The following is a 20330-nucleotide window of genomic DNA, read 5'->3' on the forward strand; positions in this document are numbered from 1 at the left end:
AAAAAAGAAAATGTCACAAAGACTTGCTCCTTCCATGGTGGGGGAAGGCAGCAGGAACAGCAACAGAAACCAAATCATAATCCCCAATACAAACGAAGGGATCCTAAAAACATAATATTTTGCTTCAGTTCTAAACAGCAACTTCTTGAAGAGGAAGAACCAAACCGAGCTTTAGAATATAAAACATTTACTAACATTGCCATTAGTAAATTTATTCCTGGGTGGAGATAAACCCAGAAATTCCTACTAATTATTCAACATGATTAATATTTTAATTTACAGACCAATTGTTTAAATCATCACTTCTAATATTAGTGTTTCAGGCTTATGACAACAAGGCCAAGACTTCATACAGCATCAGTCATTAGACTATGACATTGGTCACCTTCTGCAAGTCTCCATTATTCATCTGCAAGTCTTGACAAGCTATTTGACCTGAATAGCTGACTCCAATCCTGTGTTTACCTGATGCTCACAGGCACTTCTAGCAGAGGTCATTAGACAGTGATCAGAACAGGAATCCTAATCCAGAGTAGTGACACCAATATCATTCCAACTGAGATCAGTTAACCTAGGGGAGCTACTCATATTGTTTTCAAAAATTGCAACTTACTTCTCCAGCCAAAGGCACATGATTACTTTCAGATTTAAACATACATCTTTACTAATAAACTATTAATAAAGATTAAAATTAGATTAGTTGTGGGTAAAAATACAAGTTTAAGTCGTGTTATGCTGTAGCTCAATCTTACATAACTAAGCAATGTCAGGGCAATTTACTATATGTATACATCCTAGTGACTTGCAAAAATTGAAGAAGTGACACAAAACATACATCTGCAAGAACAAAGCTACAATAGGATAAAAAATGTTTTATTTGGTTTCTGGAAGCCTATTATACTCTTAATAAACAAAGGGCTGACTTGGGTTTACATTTCAATTGACAGTTCTCATGACAAATGTTCCACACAGGGTAAGCACAAATGAGGATGAGCCAAATTCAGCACATATATGGGCACACATTTAATAGTACTGGAACAAATTATTATGCATTAGAAGCTTTGTAGAAATCCTGCAATGGATTTTCTCTAACGTCATTAAAGTTTAACAGTCTGCCTTGTCTTTCCACGCAGATGTATTAACAGAAATGCTTCTGCTTAGGTGTTGCAGTACAATGGAGCACCAATGGACCACAGATTGATGTCAAAATTAAAAGGAGAGAATAGTTGGCCATTTCTGTGGTGACTTTTCAGTCAGTGTAAACATTTTTCTGCATTCATTTTGATTGATACTAAAATTCACTCCATGTAATGGACACAGGTTCACACTCAGGAATGTGTGGCTGCTTAGCTAGAGAATGGTGGATGGCCCAGGGAGACCAAAGGACAGTGAGGAAATTACCTACAATATTATGCTGGAGATAAAAATAACTGGCTACAGTTTGTAATGAAATGAAGAACCCATTAACCTCAAACTACATTTAGTTACAACAATGATTATTCTGTGTCCAATTTCATGTTAGTACAAAGTTCTGCCATTTCCACGTTTGATCCAGAGATGATATCTTTCAGCTGAAGTCAACTAGGGATATTTTCATACTGTTACAACAGTGATCAACAGAAGATATCATTTAAATTATTAAACTATGACACATGAATTTAAACAAATATAGTCAACACGTATATTCAAAAGACCACTTGGTGTGGCAAAGAATTTATTGCCAGTTTCTGAACAAAAGAGATTTACACTGTTCAAAAAGACATGGGTAAAGTTCAGGCAGACTGTGGAACCTTCTGCTTTTGTTTCTGTTTGGGAGTTTTCATTGCAGAATTGACATGTTTCTCTGTTTTTGGCATTCCTATCGACTTCCTACGAGGTTTTTTAGCAGTTTTCTTTTGTGCATTTCTCTCAGACAAGGAATCATTTTCTTTCACTTCCTGTTTTGGTGTCGGAAGGCCTTTCCCTTGTTTGCCCGGAGTCTGCAGTTCTAGACTTTCTGGATTTTGTTTAGGTGTATCCTGTATTTTTTTGTACTTTATTTGCTGCCGTTTCTTACCAACAGGAGTCTCATTTTCATCAGCTGTGTTTGGTGTGATGTGGCTTTCTCCATTTAATTTCTGCTCACCAAAAAGGTAACAAAAATAAGTAAAGACATCTAATAAATATAATGGTAAATAGAATACTAAAGTACACCATCTAACCAGTTTTGTAATGGCATCCAATTTCTATTACCATAAATGGCAAATGGTTCATTTTAAATTAATATAGCTCCGCAGTTAAGTGTCCCTGTTGCATACAAAAATCACATGCTCATATAAGGAAGAACAATTAAAATTCTTCCAATTTTCTACTCTTCATTGCTAGTAACATCTCAACTCTAAGAATTCCCTTGGCCTCTGCCAACTTTGTAACTAGTCAAGTGAGACTGAGTGTATTTTCATACAACGGCTGATTTAATAACAGCTACGAGAAAATCATCAATCTTCTGTAGCCTTTACAAAGTACAGGTCTGAGAATTACCCACTGCCAATCCTGAGATAGAAACTTGACAACACAGTGAGAAACTTTTTAATGTATATATTTTTGGAGCATCAGAGGTACTCTGAACTGAGAAAGTTGAAAAACAGTTACATTTTGCAGATGAGTCCTATATGTGAAAACACCTAGACACACACAAAATCAAATGCATTTGTAAAGCAGAGAAAAATACCGTAAAATAAAGGGTTGGTTCCTTAAAATGATTCATTTTTAAGTTGGTTGTTCAAACTAAAAGTTTTAAATGATCAAAATAGTTACTAAAATAGTTTGCTGATATTTATGCTGTGTGATATGGAAACTGATGGCCATGGAAGGAGAGAGAAGAGATTTCTGAGCAGGTAAATGCACCATCTGATGAAGGTCCCAGATTAGATCAATCTATGCTCATCTCAAAAGGGATGTAACAACAAAGTTGTGGCACTAAGTCTCTCCTGATCACGATCCAGCAATCCCTGATGTTAAGTACACACAAGGAAGTCAGGTAAGGACAAGAGCAGATCTGGCTGTGATGCTCTTGCTAACACACTCAATTCAGATCCACACGTGAATCTGGGCAAGATATGAGAGGGTTACCGGTACTCTTGCAATTATAACACTGCACAAGTCAATACTCCCCAGGAGTGAAGAAAATTTGAAAAATAAAATGATCCGATTCTGAAAATTATCCATCCTAAAATGTACCATCTGCAAAAGTAATTTCATTTAACTTGGGGAATAATGATGTGGCTCCTTGGTATATAAACCATTTGCCACTGACCATTAGAATGTGGAGTTCCATTCACAATTTTTCACACAAACAATTCCCCATCTCAGTTGAACTACAAGTGAGTCAAAAATTGACCTGATCTTGGACACTCTTAAGTTTGACAGAGACAGACATTAGCAATAGTTTTGTGATCTTTTCAACCAAAAAAAGTGAGGAAGAGAAAACCAGAAAATTGCATATCAACTACACAACTTACTTGCAATTTTGCCTTCTTTGTGGGTGTTTGTTCTTCAATGGGAACCAGTTGTGGTATTTCTTCTTCTGCACAATGTTTCTTGGCAATAGAAGACTTTGGTTTTTTTGGCTTCTCTTCTACAGCCTCAACAAGAACACTGGTAACCACAGCTGATGATAGCACCTCAGTTGGAGTTTCTAAATCCTCAACTTTTGTTGCCTTCCTCTGCTTATTCAGAGGAAAAAAAGCAATCAGTATGTTGTCTGTATTTTAAAAAAAACATGAAACCTTCCACTGTGTCAAGTGAACATTTCCATGTACAAATGCAACATGAAAGAAAAGTTACTTTACTCCCCTATTTTATTCCTCTTTCAGACAGCATGCTTCATGACTTCTTCTGGCAGCTGAAGATAGACTAGCTAAGGATATTTCTCAGAGATAACCAATAAGACAAAACTGCAGTTTCATCTCTTAGTGCTAAAGTTGAACACCTCATCATTCAATCATATGCTGATCAACCGTGCCTGATCAAAGTAGGCTGTCTCAAGCAAAAACCTTGGAGGGATCGCAATAAAGGTAGGTTATTTTTATATGTAGTATTCATCAAATTGAGATGCACATCATAAGTAAGCCCTTGCTTCCACGTGATGAAATCAATAATTGAGTTAGATTGTCTGAAATTCAGCTACATCAATAAATTGAGTACATCTTTCCTGAGTTTTAATCTCGTGTAAGGTCCCTACACCAGAAGAGGTAGACGTGCTCACAGTCCAACACATGCAATTCATTCTGCATGTTCAGACATTAAACCCCTCATTTGATTTTTCACCCCAGAAGCTTGATGTCATACAAAACTAATGTGTCACGATCACAAGCTCATAAAAGGTCAGCATCAGTTTCTACGTCAAAGTTAAAGACTTACAAGGGGGTGAGAGGAGTCAAGAAAGGGCAAAAAAAAACCATGCAATGTGCTAGCATTGTTCTGTCTGTCTGGAGAACTCAAATTTGTTGGACTATAACCTGGTGTTGTAAGATTCCTTACATTTGTCCACCCCAGTCCATCACCGGCATCTCCACATCATGGAGAACTCCAGACAGTGGATGGCACAACGGCAATAAACCTTGGAAAGGAGCCTTTGGAATGGATTATATATATTTTTTTACAATGCATGGGTTCAATTCATTTGCCTTCCAACCACAGCACCTTCAGATAATGGCTTGTACCATGTGACTCGGGCACCACTGAAAAAATGCTCTAACAATAAGCCTGATGTTTTTACGGCTGAATTAATTTTGTTTGGCATCCGTTTGTTCATTTTAAGAGAATAACTTTTAGGAAGGTGCCCTAGAACAGCATTTATGTTCAGTTTGTATTTGCCGGGTTTTCTCTTCCTTGCCCCACATAATTTGATACCATTAACAACAACATCAACAACTTGTATTTATATAGCACCTTCAACGTGGAAAAACATTCAAAAGACGCTTCACAAGGAGCGTAATTAGACAAAAATGGACAGCAAGGCAAAGGAGGAGATATCAGGAGGGGCGACTAAAATCTTGGTCAAAGAGACTTAGTCAAAGCTTGCACTAAGGATCCTAACCCAAGACCATCAGGCCTGGCATAGGAAATTTTAATTTGTACATTATTCTCTACAAGGGCAATGGCCAAGCATCAACTGCAAGATTACCCCATCTTAGTGCCCAACTAGATGCAAACCCACTTCATTGGAGGGGGACAATTAATTTCTAGCTGGAGAACAACCTGAGGTTTGGATTCTGCATAGGTTTAAACAGAAAATGCAATCAAATACCAAAGCATATTTTTACCTTATGTGGAAGCATCCATGATACTTTAGAAAAATATCAAAATCTGTAAGTTACATTACTAGGGTTTAACATGGGCACCCCATGCCCTGGCTCATATGGAGACACAGCCTTGGATGATACAGCAGCCAAAATGTGCTGAATGAGAACTGATACTTGGGAGGGATGAAATGAAGAAAATTGTGAAGAAATGCATGAATGCCTGGAAACATCAGGAAATGCACAGCTGAACGTCAGGTGCTGTTATGATTGGACTTGACTGGAATGGCCCTGCAGTCAAACAGCCACATGACATTCATTGTCTAGGCTCCAAAATAAAGTACGGCCATTTTGGCTACGTTCTGGTGGGCAACCATTACCCAAGGAAATGTACCGCAGCAAGAGCTCGATATCCCCAGGAAATGGAGAAAAACTAGAGACACGGGAGAAGACAGGGCAATCCATCTTGTGGTGCTTTTACAAAGGAAAGTTAGATTTGAAGTTTATCCCCACCCCATATCATCAACTAGGGAATCCTCCAAAGATCCAACCTTGGCCGCCTTCTCCTTCTCATCTACATAATGCCCTTTGGCAACTTCATCTGTAGACATGGAATCTGCTTCCACGCATATACTGATGGCACCCAGCTCTACACCATCACCAGACGTTTATCTGGCATTGAGTCTTGGATGAGCCACAATTTCCTCCAGCTAAACATAAGCTATTGTCTTCAACCCTGCTACAAATTCCGTACCCTTGCCACCAACTCCAACCTCTTCCTTGGCCACTGTCTCAGGCTGAACCAAACTGTTTCTAACTTGGGCATCCTATTCAACCCCATATCCACACCAACACTTGCATCTGCCCATATCTCAGTCCATCTGCCATTAAATCCCTCATCATGCTTTTGTCACCTCAACTATTCCAATACTCTCCTGGCTGGTCTCCTATCCTTCACCATCTATAAACTTCAGCTTATATAAAACTCTGCTGCTCATATCCCATCCTGCACTGAGTCCCACGCACCTATCAATTTTGTCCTTCTGGCCTATGTTGGCTCCCCGTCCCCCATTGCTCCAAATTTGAAATTCTCTTGTATTTAAATGACGCCATGGCCTCACCAATCCCAGTCTCTGTAAACATCCCTCCCACTCCCGGAAGATTCTGTTGTTCTGGCTCTGACCTGTTGTGCAATTGCACACCCCTTGCTCTGCCATTGACAGCGTGCCTTCAGCGGCCTAGGTTCCACACACTGGAATTCCCTCCCGAAACCACACTCCCCCCGCCCACCTTGTTTAAAACCCTTCTTAATACACACCTTTTTTTAGTTACCCCTCTTAATATCTCCTCCTGACAGGTGTCAGCCCTGGCTCAAAGGTAACATTCTTGCTTCTGAGTCAAAAGGTCGTGGGTTCAAGCTCCAGAGACTTGAACACATAATCTAGGCTGACACTTTAGTGCAATTAGAGTGAATGCTACACTGTTGGAGGTGCTGTCTTTAGGATGAGATGTTAAACCGAGGCCCCGTCTGCCCTCTCAAGGGGAAGTAAAAGATCTAATGGCACAATTCCATGAGGAGCTGGAGAGCCTTTCCAGTGTCTTGGCCAGCATTTATCCCTCAGCCAACATCACTAAAACAGATTAATCTGGTCATTTACCTCAAAGCTGTTTGTGGTACCTTGCTACGTGCAAATCGGCTGCCTTGTCTCCCTACATCACAACAGTGACTACATTTCAAAAGTACTTAATTGGATATAAAGTGCTTTGGGAGGTCCCCCGGTAGTGAAAGGCGCTATATAAATGCAAGTCCTTTCTTCCTTTGGCTCAGCATCCTTCCCCCCACCCTGTAAAGCACCCGGGATGCTTATCTATGTTAAAGGTGACATACAATGAAAACTGTTGTTATGGTAAATCTACATTTTCTGCATAGTAAATGAGTGTATAATGTACTCACACTATTTTTTTAATCCTATATTAAAATCTTTTACTTACTGCTTTTCGCTGTTTCTTGGGAGCCTTTGGATGTTCTTTCTGTAGCTCCTGAAGGTTGTGAATACCAGAAGTATAAATAGGAAGAGCAACAGAAGTTGGGGTTTTCAGGTGAAGAATTTTCACATTTTTCCATTGCTGTTACCAGAAAAAAGGTTGTAAGACAATTTCATGGGAAATAAACTAAATGCAAGTAATTTTACTAAAATTGCAGCAGACCCTTCAAAGAACATACTATTTGGGAGACAAATAAAATCAGAGTTGTTTTCCCCAATTAAATGTTGCATAAGAAACATTTCCCAAGATTCTTCTGTGCTCATTAGTTTTAACAAATTCATAAAAGCCTCATTTTTAAAATCACATTTACAGATTTGTTAAAATGCACAGATTAGGGTAGATAATACAATAAAACAGGAGCAGTAGAATTTATGAGTTCTTTCAAGCCAAATGTTGTGTAGTGAAAACATGCTTGAAAGGTCAAGGGTCCTGGGTTTGAAATTCAACTTCAAACCTCTGCCCCAGGATTAGAGTTTGCAGTACTCCAAAACTCTCTCTGCCACTAAAACCTAAGTCTTCCTTTCTGATAGTTTGTCCTTAATCAGCCTAAAATCCATTTAATATTGTAGTTATGTTTTTCTAAAACCGTTTGATTGGATATCAGTCAAATTTTGCTCCAATGAGACAGAGCCCCTGTTGGAATGAGTACTGTACTGTTGAAACAAAACCAGCATCTTTTGTAAATCCCTATATGTTGAATATATTTTCTCCCTCCAGAAAGCTCAGTTGCTTCTTTCTTGCCAAACAAGTATTTCTCCTTAGCCTAAGTGCATCCTAGACTTGAATACTGCTCACATACGTGGAGGTATTTCTCACCTCTCTCTCACATGCTTTAATACAAGAAACATGTTTTTTTTGTCTTAGAGGTGACCCCACTGCCATCTCTACTATCCAACCTCTCTCGTTTACACGCACACGCTATATATTTAAAACAAAACAATATAAATTATAGCCAGTACTTGCTGCCATCTAATCAATATGTTCTGATTTACCTAATCTTCTCCCACTCTTGTCAGTCTTTCTGTCCTCTTACAATCTTCACCTAATTACTGCTTCCTGATTAACCTTATCTCTTTTACTCTTTCAACCTTGGTGCAGTCCTAAACAATGGACCTTGTCCATCTCAATTTCCCAATAATAATAAAAACTCAAAGCTGAAGCTTTAAATTGAATGGCAAGTAAAAGAAATTGCTAAAAAAAGTGTTCCAATCATAAGGGACTAGATGGTGCGTGGGCTGGCATGCTTTTGTTTCACCCCCGGAATAAAACTGCAAATCCATGACACAGAGATTAGATAAACTCTCTTCTTCCTTGCAATGAATGGATATTTCTACACATTAACATTAAGCATAAATATATTTAGCAACATAAATACTAGTTTTAATGGATCAAGGTACAAATTGCCAATATGAGTTGCCAAAGGGATGAGTGGCATCGGGAAAAAGCAAAATTCATTCTGATGCAACAGAAGTTGCTCTTCTGAGACTAGGCTTAAGGCAGTTTGGAACAGTGTAGAAATAGCTTTAATGCGCATCTAGATGTGCTATATCCAATTGGACATGCCCAATATAGACACAAGATGGCCAAAATGGAAAACTTCTACTTTCTCCAGCACCAGTATCCCCCAGTGAGAAAAGTCACCAAAACTGAAGTGTAAAGTTGTAATTGTTAAGCACATTACTCACTCTTGGGATTCTCACCCATGTATCACATAGCAACTGAAAACAGAACGCTCAAATAACATTACACATTTGTAACTGAAACATTTATTTCAGCTATTATTCACGCCATCCAATTGGAAGCTTATTTTCTCTAAAATATAGTGACCAAAAAGTACATTTTTCTGTCGCTTGCAACATTCTACATACTCTACCCTGAGAGAGAAAAATCACGTTACATCAAGAGATGAGAGTTGGGGGAAGGGCAAGGAAGAACAGATGATGAGAACTGAAGAAGACAGAATCATCCAGGAAGTGAAGTTCATACAGTGGCACAGAAGAGGGAGATACATGCACATACGTGATTGGCTATATTCCCATGAGTGGTACATTTTTCTACATACCTTGGGTAACTTTTCTGCAATAGTGTGAACAGCAGCAGCAACATTTTCCACTGCTTCCTGCAACTTCATTCCCGTATGAGCTACACGGGAAGCGCTACAAGGGAAAAATGTCAGGAAATTACACCACATGCACATCTTTCAAACAAAAGACAATAAATAGTGCATTCTTCTAGAATATCCACAAGATCCACATCCCCTAGTTACCTGAAGTGACCAACATACTGGTCAGATATTTTAGATTTTTCAGTTTTGTGAATTTACAGAGAACCAATAATAAGTACTGCAATAATATCAATTGGTATTTCTGAAATTACCATCAGGTAATTCATTTAAAATCTTCATTATGCACAATCTGATTAAAATTCCAGGAAAACCAGGGTCTGTTGGTCAGCTGTGGCTCAGTTGGTAGCACTCTCGCCTCTGAGTCAGAAGGCTGTAGGTACAAGTCCCACCCCAGAGACTTGAGCACATAATCTATGCTGATACTCCAGTGCAGTACTGAGGGAGTGCTGGACTGTTGGAGGTGCCGACTTTCGGATGAGACGTTAACCCAAGGCCCTGCTGCCCTCTCAGGTGGACGTAAAAGATCCCATGGCACTATTCAAAGAAGAGCAGGGGAGTTCTCCCAGGTGTCCTGGCCAATATTTATCCCTCAACCAACATCACTAGAACAGATTATCTGGTCATTGTCACAATGCTGTTTGTGGGACCTTACCGTGCACAAATTGGCTGCCGCATTTCCTACATTACAACAGTGACTACACTTCAAAAGTACTTAATTGGTTATAAAGCGCTTTGGGACGTCCTGAGGTTGTGAAAGGCGCTATATAAATGTAAGTCTGTCTTTCTTTTGTTGGGGATCAGGAGTGAGCAACAAAGTCCAGAGTCTGTCTGAGGATAGAGTGAAGTCAAGGGCCAGCTTGTGTCAGGATGGAACAGTGAAGTGCAGGGCCAGGCTGCAGAGAGAGAGAGAGTCAGGCTGGAAGCATGGCAATAACAGTTATGTAGATAGTACTGACAAATTAAATGCAAGATACAGCATTTATGTGGCTCTACAGACCAATCAAATGTTTGGAAATGGAAAGGCAACAGCGGGCATACTTTTTAAATAAATATATAGATAATTAAGATTGTTAAATGTCTTATAGGTCCACTGTTCAGTAGTTTGATGTGCTATTGTAGACTAAAGTGGTTCAGTGAACTTAAAATTATTTCTATCAAGGAACTGTCAAGCTAGCAGTCAATCACTTCAGGTGAAAGACAAATACAATATTGACTCTGTGCACTAGTAATAGTATTATGATTTCGTGGATTAAATATCACATTATACTCATGAAAAATGAAAACATCTCATTCAGCAGGTTTTCTAAACTTCATGGGATAGAATGCATATTTAGTGGTGTCCACTAGGAACCCAATGGAATTAGACAACTGTCTTTTAGATGGCCAAAAAACTTTTGTATTACAATTTCATAGAAATGGCTCTAAAGTGCAATCCATATGAGCTCATTCAGTAAACTGAAAATTCAGTACTGCCATGTATGAAAACACTGCCCGAGACCCCACGCTTCAATGGCTTCTCCAGTCAGTTTCTCCACTCACTGGTATTTTTCACAAATGTTAAATCAGGCACGTTTGTCAAATGCCAGTGTCCTGTCTCTCTCTACCCATCTAACGGTGGAAAAGGTTACCAGCTGGTCTTTCAATTGGCAAGCATTCTGCTTTGTTCACTGTCACTTCAACTTAAGACTCTAATTTTAAAGTGATGGTGAACAGAGCAGAGCATGTGTTGAAAACAAGACCAGCTGGTTAATTCCTTCACTGTCAGGTGGAGAGAAACACAGCATTAGCATTCAAGCATGCTCCTGATTAAAAGTGCTGGTGTACAGATACTGACTGGGGAAATTTTTGGAGCAATAGCACTCATGATATAAACAGCCACCGGGAATACCCAGCACTTTCTGTACTCAGGAATTTAGAATCGGGGCGTAATGTAAAATTAATATGACAAATTAGGACCTGTTGAAAATTAGCTACATCAGATTTGCCTCTAAGTAAACTTTGAATTTTGCACACTAATTTACAAGTCCAAATAATTTGGATTTCTACAGGCACTTTCATTCTTTCACTAGTCAGAATTGTTTTGCAAATGCAAAAGAAAATAGCCTTTCAGGATGAAGTTAGTCAATTAGATCCTCCAAATTTTGAGGTACACATGATGCAGCCATAGACCTCAATACTCACTAACAGCTGCCCTTATTGCTGACAGGAAGGATTGTACCCTGGATTCTTTTGTTCAGATCTTTTGCAAGATTCTTTGAAGACAGCTTTACTGACAGGGGTGCCCTAAAATCAGAAATCAAAATGAACTGATTATACAAAAGATATTGCTTTAAAGAACTACACCATTCACAAAAATTGTACTTGTGAGCTTGTAAGAATTGCTAGACATTAAGACAGACTTATAGGTTACCAAATTGGGTCCACGAGGCCACCGGATTTATTTATTTTTGTGCATTTGCTGACTTACAAGCACAGATGACAACATATTAATTAAAAAAAAACATTTTCTGCAATAATAGCACAGATTTCCATTGCACGACTAACGTGGTCTTTGTGAATTTAGGATGGGGGATTCCCAAGAGTTTCCCACAGACAGCATTTACTTTTGTGGCTGCCCATATAACCAAGATAGCAACAACCATTATCCTGTGCCTAGAGGAGCAGACATCAAGACTCGCTCTAACTTCAATACAGAACAAGCACTTAACTCATGTCAGACTTGGCTCAGTGATAGCAATCTTACATCTGAGTCTAAAGGTCGGGAGCTCAAACCTCACTATCGGGACTTGAGCACAATCTAGGTTGACACTGCAACGTGGTTCTGAGGGATTGCTGCACTGTTTCAGATGAGACATTATTGCTCTGCCCACCCTTGATGTAAAAAAATCCCATGGTACTATTCAAAAGCTCTGCCAGTGTCTTGGCCAATATTTATCCCTCAGTCAACCTTACCTAAAAATTGTTCATTTATCTCACTGCTGTTTGAGAGACCTAGTTGTGTGCAAATTGGCTGCCTCGGTTCTCTACATTACAACAGCAAAATTCGTTGGCTGTAATGAGCTTTGAATCAGCCTAAGGTCGTGAAAGGCACTATATAAATGCAAGTTCTTCCTTTCTTTAATCGAAATACAATCTTATTGTATTGATATAACTGTACATCCAATGAACAGTACTTTTAGATTTTTAATGAGACAAAAGGTAAAAGTACTCCCTACTGGGATGACAGCTTTAGTAATTATTTGTTGTGGTTCAGAGCTAAAATTGGTGCCCAACTCACCCACTTTTTTACTCAGAAATGATCTAATGGTTGTCATCATTCGAATATGAGGGTCAGCTATTGGAAGATTGAAAATAAATGATAGTTATATTTAGTTTATTTTTATGTATTTATTTGTAAGTGGCAACTCAAGGATTAGAAGGCTCAAAAATGCAATGAGGTTTGTCCCTGGAGCATTTGTTAAAATAATAAAAAAATATTTAATGGCAATATATCTAGATTACTTACTTTTTAGAGTTATAAAAATGTTTGCCTAAGTGAGAGGACAAAAGTCGTCTGATTCGGTCATCAGCCAGGAACAGATCAAATCTGCTCAATAAGCGACGCTTTGCTTCAAATGGTTTGTATTCGGTCTTCAGTACCTTATATGGAATGATCTAACAAAATAAAATTTATATTAACACTGCAACATTTTGCCATTAAAGATGTCAATTCACATATATAGCTCAATCATATCCTAGTTAAAACACAACCTTTGTACTTTCATTGGATTCCTAACCTAGGAATGGAAGCTTTGGCCCCACTAATGTATAAACTCATCAACCCCTTAATAAGGGAAGTTCACTTGCCTAACTCCCTTTTTTCCCCTAAAGTTTCCTTTATTGTACAATATTTGCAGTTGTATTTGAACAAAAAACATCTTCAAGAACCATTACAAAAAAAGTTATGAATCTCTGCTAACAGCAGATTAAGTTACCTGAAAATTTATAATCGTAAGTGGGTTATAATAATTATACACAAGACACAAGTTTAAAAAACAAATCAAAAAAGAGAATTGAACAACCTGACACTAGACTAAATCATGCCAATCTACATACGAACATACAAATTAACAGCAGGAGGCGGCCATTCGGCCCCTCGAGCCGGCTCTGCCATTTGATAAGATCAAGGTTGATCTGATTGTGACCTCAACCCTACTTTCCAGTCTACCTACTATAACTTTTCACTCCCTTGTTAATCAGGAATCTATCTAACTCAGCCTTAAAAAATATTCAATGACCCTGCTTCCACTGCTCTCTGGGGAAGGGAGTTCCACAGACTCACGACCCTCAGAGAAAAAATTTCTCCTCATCTCTGTCTTAAATGGGAGACCCTTTATTTTAAAACTGTGGCCCCTAGGTCTAGTCTCTCCCACAAGGGGAAACATCCCATCAGCATCTACCCCTTCTAGTCCCCTCAGGATCTTATATGTTTCAATAAGATCACCTCTCATTCTTCTAAACTCTAGTGTATACAGGCCCAACTTGTCCAACCTTTCCTCATTAGATAACCCTCTCATCCCAGGAAACAGTCGAGTGAACATTCTCTGAACTGCCTCCAAAGCAATTATGTCCTTTCTTAAATAATGAGACCAAAACTGCACACGGTATTCTAGACGTGGTCTCACCAATGCCCTGTACAACTGTAGCAAAACACCTCTACTTTTATATTCCATTCCCCTTGCAATAAATGACAACATTGCATTTCCCTTCCTAATCACTTGCTGCTCCTGCATACTAACTTTTTGTGATTCATGCACTAGGACACCCAGATCCCTCTGTACCTCAGAGTTCTGCAATCTCTCTCCATTTAAATAATATATTGCTTTTCTATTCCTCCTGCCAAAGTGGACAAGTTCACATTTTCCCACATTATACTCCATCTGCCAAATTTTTGCCCACTCACTTAACCTATCTATATCCCTTTGCAGATTCTTTATGTCCTCGTCACAACTTGCTTTCCTACCTACCTTTGTGTCATCAGCAAATTTAGCAACCATACATTTGGCCCCTTCATCCAAGTCATTGATATAGATTGTAAATAGTTGAGGCACAAGCACTGATCCCTGTGGCACTCCACTCGTTACATCTTGCCAACCTGAAAATGACCCATTTATGCCTGCTATCCGTCTCCTGTTAGCTAACCAATCCTTTATCCACGCTAATATGTTACCCCCTACACCATGAGCTCTTATTTTGTGTAGTAGATTTTGATGTGGCACCTTGTCAAAAGCCTTATGGAAATCCAAGTACACCACATCCACAGGATCCCCCTTATCCAAGTTACTTGTTATTTCCTCAAAGAACTCTAATAAATTAGTCAAATACGATTTCCCTTTCACAAAGCTGTGTTGGCTCTGCCTGAGACACGAGTTTGAATTCAGACCAGATTAAACTGATAAAAGCTCTATTTTGAGTTATGAGAGTCTTAAATAAAGTGAGACTGGGCAGGTTCAACCCGATTCTTTTTGGGTTCCGGTCCACAGCATAAATTCAGAAGTCAGCATCACCGTGTAATTTCAGAGAAAGTAAAGAGGTAGCTGATGTGGAAAGCGAACCGTCACACTGGTGCAGTAATGTGTGTTCTTCAGAGGCTGAAATTAAGTTGCACTGTTGGAGCAGGAGTGGGATTTCCACAGGAAATACATAAACATATAGAAGTTACAACAGAGGAATAGGCCATTTGCCCCAACCAGTCCGTGTTGGCGTTTACCCTCCACCAGGGTGTTAAAATTGAATAGCAAAGTGGTGAAGGATAGAATACTAGAGCAAGATCTTTAGCTGCTTCCAAGCCTTCATTCACAGAGATTCCCCTTACACACACACCACAACCTAGCTAAGCTCTCCTATAAAAAGGATACAAGAGAGCCCCCAATTGATCATGACTTTTTCCAGTTGCACCTGCCTCATTTCTTTCTCTTCATGCTGTGCAATCAGGTTACTGTAGAAATCGCCACAAGGGGAAAATCACAGATGCAACCAATGCCCTAATCTATGATGCTAGTGTGCTGTGCCAACAATCCTGACCAGCCATTACTATTGCAGCTAAGCAAGAGTTACAAGATATCACAGATTACAATTTGAAAATATACGCACAGGTCCAAAAATGCACAACTGCATTTCAAGACGGCAGTATTAAATGCAATTATGTATCTCGCCTAAACTAGAAGCCTACTTGTGTTATATTCTTAATTCCATGCTTGCTGAGAAGCTTTTTATAGAATCTCTCTGTCTGATCTGCATTCATGTTTGGTTCATCTTTGGTGAAGAGACAAACTTCCTTCGTCTCTGATCGAATTCCATGCGGCAGAGTTCTGCAAAAATATAAAGATGATTTCTTCAGCATAAGAGTTCAAAATTAGCCACAAAAATACCACCACAAAGGGTGCTTTTTTCTATAATTCCAATAATTAAATTCCAAATAAAGCATTGCAGAGTTACAAGATATTAAATTAAGTAATCAAACTGAAAATTAATTCCTACAGCTCTCTACCATAGCTCCCCGACTGACTAATTTTGCATATACTGCAGAACCTATACTTCTAACCACTATTGCACATGTGCAGTCCTAAGTTCTTGTTCAATTGTTTAAATTAGAGGATTAAAGTGAAGACCCCCGAGGAACGACAGTCATGTTAGTGGCGGGGGGGGGGGGGGGGGCGGGGCGGTAGTAAAGCAATTAAATCACTGACCATTTTATGGTGCACAGTGTGCTGCAATCAGACTCCATTTTTAGTACTACCTATTAACACTGCAACTCAACATTCTTTCTTGAAAAAATTTTCTGGAAATTGTTTGCAAAAAAACTATTTGTGGCCTGTAACAAAGCACCAATTCACTTGTTTGATAATACTGCCTTAAGAGGAAGGAATAGTTTTAACATGAATTTTGGAAGAAAACACAAGATTAGGTGCACATTTCATTTAGTTGCCTTTGGGGACAAGTGCATTCCAAACATTTTCTAATATTATTGATACCCTGCGCAGACAACTTTATCAATATTTTTATGAATGCACTGCAGCATGAAGGATTGATTTTACTAACAACTTTGACGTATTTACAAGATGCCAGCTTAGCGTTCACATTGCAGTGCTTTAAGCACTATAAACTTATTTGGATGATTCTTCAATAGAAAGTGTTCCGCGTAAGAAAGGACCTCAATCCATTCGGTGGCAGAATAAAAGTCTGGCTCACAACAAATTTAATTTCTAGTTTCTTCAGGTAAGCAACTTAAAATCTAGTACAGTATTAAATGATGGACCTAAAGACAGAAAGGCTAGCTATTCATCTAGCAATCAGAATATCTCATACAGGGCTCTTTTTGGACTATGATACCTGAGAGCATTAGTATTTCAAAGTAATTATCTCATATCCCAACATCACATTCTTGCACTCATACCATAAAGGATTGGTAGAGATGGCATATTTGTATCCATTAGGCATTGAACAGCACCATGTAACCGTTTCCGTATTGAATTCCATTTGCCACATGCCTGCCCATTCTGTTAGCCTTCCTATACCCACCTGAAATCTTTTACAGTCCCCCTCGCTATTTGCCAAGCTCCCCACTTTTTAGATGTGTTCCCTATGCTCAAATTCATATCATCGGGAACAAAAGTGGACCAAGCAGTAACCGCAAGAGTATACCACTTCCACGGTTCCAACCCTTCTCCAATCCAAGCAACACCCATTAATCCAAAGCCTTTGTTCCTGCCTGTCAAACAATTTTCCATCCATGCTGCTACATTTCCTCTTCTACCATACACCTGAACGTTTGTAAAAAGTTTCCAGTGACACATTATTGAAAATTCATACACACATTTACTGCTTTCCCTTTATCTGTCCAATTGGTCACCCCTCCAAAAAGGTATTATTAAATTTGTCAAACACAACTTGCCTTTAACAAATCTGCTCTGGTTGTTCTTGATTAATCAATGCATTTCTCAATGCGCTCTAATTTTCTCTCAAATTCTGGATTCTAACTTATTTCCAACATTAGATTAACTAGTCTGCAACTGTCTTCCTTCTTGATCCCGAGGTTTTAAATTGGTTACCCTTCAGTTCCTGAGCATAGTTTGCATGTGTAGAGGATTGAAAAATTGTGGTCAGAGTCTCTATCGCCTCTCTGACTTCCTTCAACAGGGTGCATACCATCAGGTCCCAGTAACTGATCCACCTCTGCTAAACTGTGCCTTCACCTCGCCCACTTCATAGCTCAGTAAAGCTGAGGCCAATTGTACCAACCAATCCATTGTACACCAAAATATTCCTTAGTCCAGTCATACGACGTTCCCCTTATTCAACAACTGTGTTACCATTACAGAGCACAGCCAGTGGGAATACAATGATTATTTAAGATGGTGTAAAGACAAATAAAATATTTATCCCGAGGCTTTGAAAACAGCTTAAACCAAACGAATTTCTGGTTATCATATATGGCATTTTACTTTTTATACAAAAAAAAATAGGTTCCTTACTATGCTCCCTCCTCCTACGTATATCTGAAGGCTCCTCATACATAATTTTGAATTAAAGTTACAAGAGGCAAGGGGAAAAGAGTAAAGTTTCAGTATTTTGAAACAACAAAATCCGTAAGATTTTTCACAAAACCATGGAGGTGATCACGGAAACCACAAGTAATTTGACTCATCCTTTGCACCCAGAGGAACATACTGGAACTGCCGATTAATTTTGGTTCGCTTACATTTTTATTGTTTGCTCCTGTTTCGGAATCTTCCATACTGTAACATTCAGCAGTATATTCTCATCTTCATTCAGAAACAGCTTTGTGTCATTCCCGCTTTTCTTCACATATGTCTGCAAGGCCTTCACGGCCTTCGTTATCTGATGAAATGAGGAGGTGAAAGGAAAAAAAATCAACACAAATGTACATACAGACTTTGGAACAAAATACAGCAGTAAGTCTTCCAATAATAGTCGTCACGAGGAACATACGGGAACTGCCGGTTAAAGCACTGTTTGCTCCAGCTGACTCAAGACCGTAAGCATACTCCCTGGCAGTTCAATTTAGAACATACGTAAACAAAGCCTCAGAACACTTGGATGTACTGTGGATTGCATCAATGATGCACGCTACTTTATTTCCTAATAATCTACTGTGATTATCACTTCAATTTTTAATAATATCAAAATCACTTTTTTTTATTGTCCCATTCTTCCATCCGATCTTGAGGGTGTGACTGTTTCACGGGCACGGACAGACCACCAGTCCAGGCGGTCATCTTTCATGCAAGCCTGGACAGGGAGACCTTGACAGGCTGCTTGATCACAGACAGCATCACCAAAAAGTCTGATTCTGTTCTCACCCGAGATGCACCATTTATAAAAGAAGTTCAGGTTAATATTTCAGGTGTATAGCCTTCATTGAACCACTTTTGAAGGCTATACACCTGTAGCATTAACTTGTCTTCTCTTTTTGCAGATGCGGACTGGCCCGTGTATTTCCAGCATTTTCTTTTATTTCAGATTTCCACCATTTACCTCTATTTTTCTTCTTATAGAAGGAATTACACAACAGCAATCAGGAACAGGAACCTTTACTTCCCCCTCTAGCCCAGAAACCTATCACACCCCAACCAAACCAACTAAATGGCAATCAAACCTAGGCCCTTCTAATCTAATGGCTTAGTTCGACACTATGCAGTGCATTTATCCGCTATACCTTCTGGGTCATACAAGCTTTGTGGCATAAACTATTAAAATTATGAATAGGATACACAGGAACAATTCCAAAACTGCAATCTCATTTTCCACTTCAGATAATTACAAATCACAATATTTCTGTTCCACTGTTTATGACCATCTCAACTCTCTATTAGAGATCTCTACTTTGTAACCACTCCAACTATCCAAATCTCTTTTGATCTCAGTTCCACAGTAGCTACACAAGTATTCTTTCACTTGTATACTTATACAGTACTGATATTCTCCTCTGTTTTACACTAGTACAGCACAATTACAATAAAATCATGCATAAAAGTTTTATTTCTAAAAAGAGACCGTACTTTACTGAAAAAGTGATTGTACAAGAAAGTTATTTAGATATCTTCAAGGCAAAATTGACCAAGCACCTTGAACAGAAACACATGTTGGAATACAACTGCTAGGGATAGGTCATCGACCTGAAACGTTAACTCTGTCTCTCCACAGATGCTTCTTGACCTGCTGAGTGTTTTCAGCATTTTCTGTTTTTATGTTAGGGAAGTAAGACTAGAAGGTTCTTGCGCGGCCTCCAGCTTTCCACGAGACGCCCAAACAACTAAAGACGTCTCCGTCTCAAACGGCTTTACCGCGGGCACGCAATCAATCCGCGTAAACTCACGTGTCGCCCCGAACCCCCAGCACAGGCCCCCCGGTAACAGCACCAACAACACAACGTGCGCTCTTCGCTGCCGCGACTGAGTTTTCTCCGAGCAGACCGGCCGATTATTTACCGCGTTACAGGTTTTCAACCGTCGCGCCCGCGAGGAGACTTGAAAGAGCCCGAGTCCCGAGTCCCAGCCCCAGCCCCAGCCCGATCCCGGTCCCACTCCCGGCCCGAGTACCTGATCCAGATCCAGATCCAGATCCAGCGCCGCCATCATCTCCACGTGTAGGAAGCCACCCCTAACTGCGCAGCCGCACAATGACGCAACTTTCAACAACCAAACTTTATCAACACCAGTGAGTGAGCCCAGGAGCTGCTGCTCTAGTGGATAAGTTCTACTAATGGCTGAAGTAGATGCAGACCGGGGTCGGGGCAGGCTTGACGCAAACTTAAAACCTATAATGAAGTTTCTGTTTATTTAAAAATAAGCACAAACTCCATCTATTTAACTGAG

The 20330-nt window shown here is 39.4% G+C and overlaps 1 protein-coding gene across 2 annotated transcripts; it reads right to left on the minus strand.

Annotated features, from left to right (window-relative positions):
- Positions 1-854: 854 nt before the first annotated feature.
- On the minus strand, positions 855-20121 carry rsl1d1 (ribosomal L1 domain containing 1). 2 transcript variants are annotated; one of them, XM_068003251.1, is made up of 9 exons: positions 20055-20121; positions 18194-18333; positions 15665-15803; positions 12959-13107; positions 11635-11736; positions 9391-9484; positions 7275-7409; positions 3501-3704; positions 855-2117 (listed from the first exon to the last, which is right to left on the minus strand). In XM_068003251.1, the coding sequence occupies exons 1-9, from the start codon at positions 20091-20093 to the stop codon at positions 1773-1775; spliced, it is 1347 nt and encodes a 448-aa protein (XP_067859352.1). In that variant the 5' UTR covers positions 20094-20121; the 3' UTR covers positions 855-1772. The 2 variants fall into 2 exon arrangements, with proteins under 2 accessions (XP_067859352.1, XP_067859351.1); XM_068003250.1 differs by having other exon boundaries at positions 3501-3707.
- Between the last annotated feature and the right edge of the window lie 209 nt (positions 20122-20330).

Source organism: Heptranchias perlo, chromosome 22 (genome assembly GCF_035084215.1).
Source record: "Heptranchias perlo isolate sHepPer1 chromosome 22, sHepPer1.hap1, whole genome shotgun sequence".
NCBI classification, from domain to species: Eukaryota; Metazoa; Chordata; class Chondrichthyes; order Hexanchiformes; family Hexanchidae; genus Heptranchias; species Heptranchias perlo.

Bases quoted from the DNA above. Each gene is read 5' to 3' on its own strand.
- rsl1d1 (XM_068003250.1), bottom strand. From the start codon at position 20,093: ATGATGGCGGCGCTGGATCTGGATCTGGATCTGGATCAG. The intron at 18,334-20,054 runs GTACTCGGGCCG...TCATTTCATCAG, and splicing joins TGGATCTGGATCTGGATCAG to ATAACGAAGGCCGTGAAGGC. The intron at 2,118-3,500 runs GTAAGTTGTGTA...TTTGGTGAGCAG, and splicing joins CAAAGAAGGCAAAATTGCAA to AAATTAAATGGAGAAAGCCA.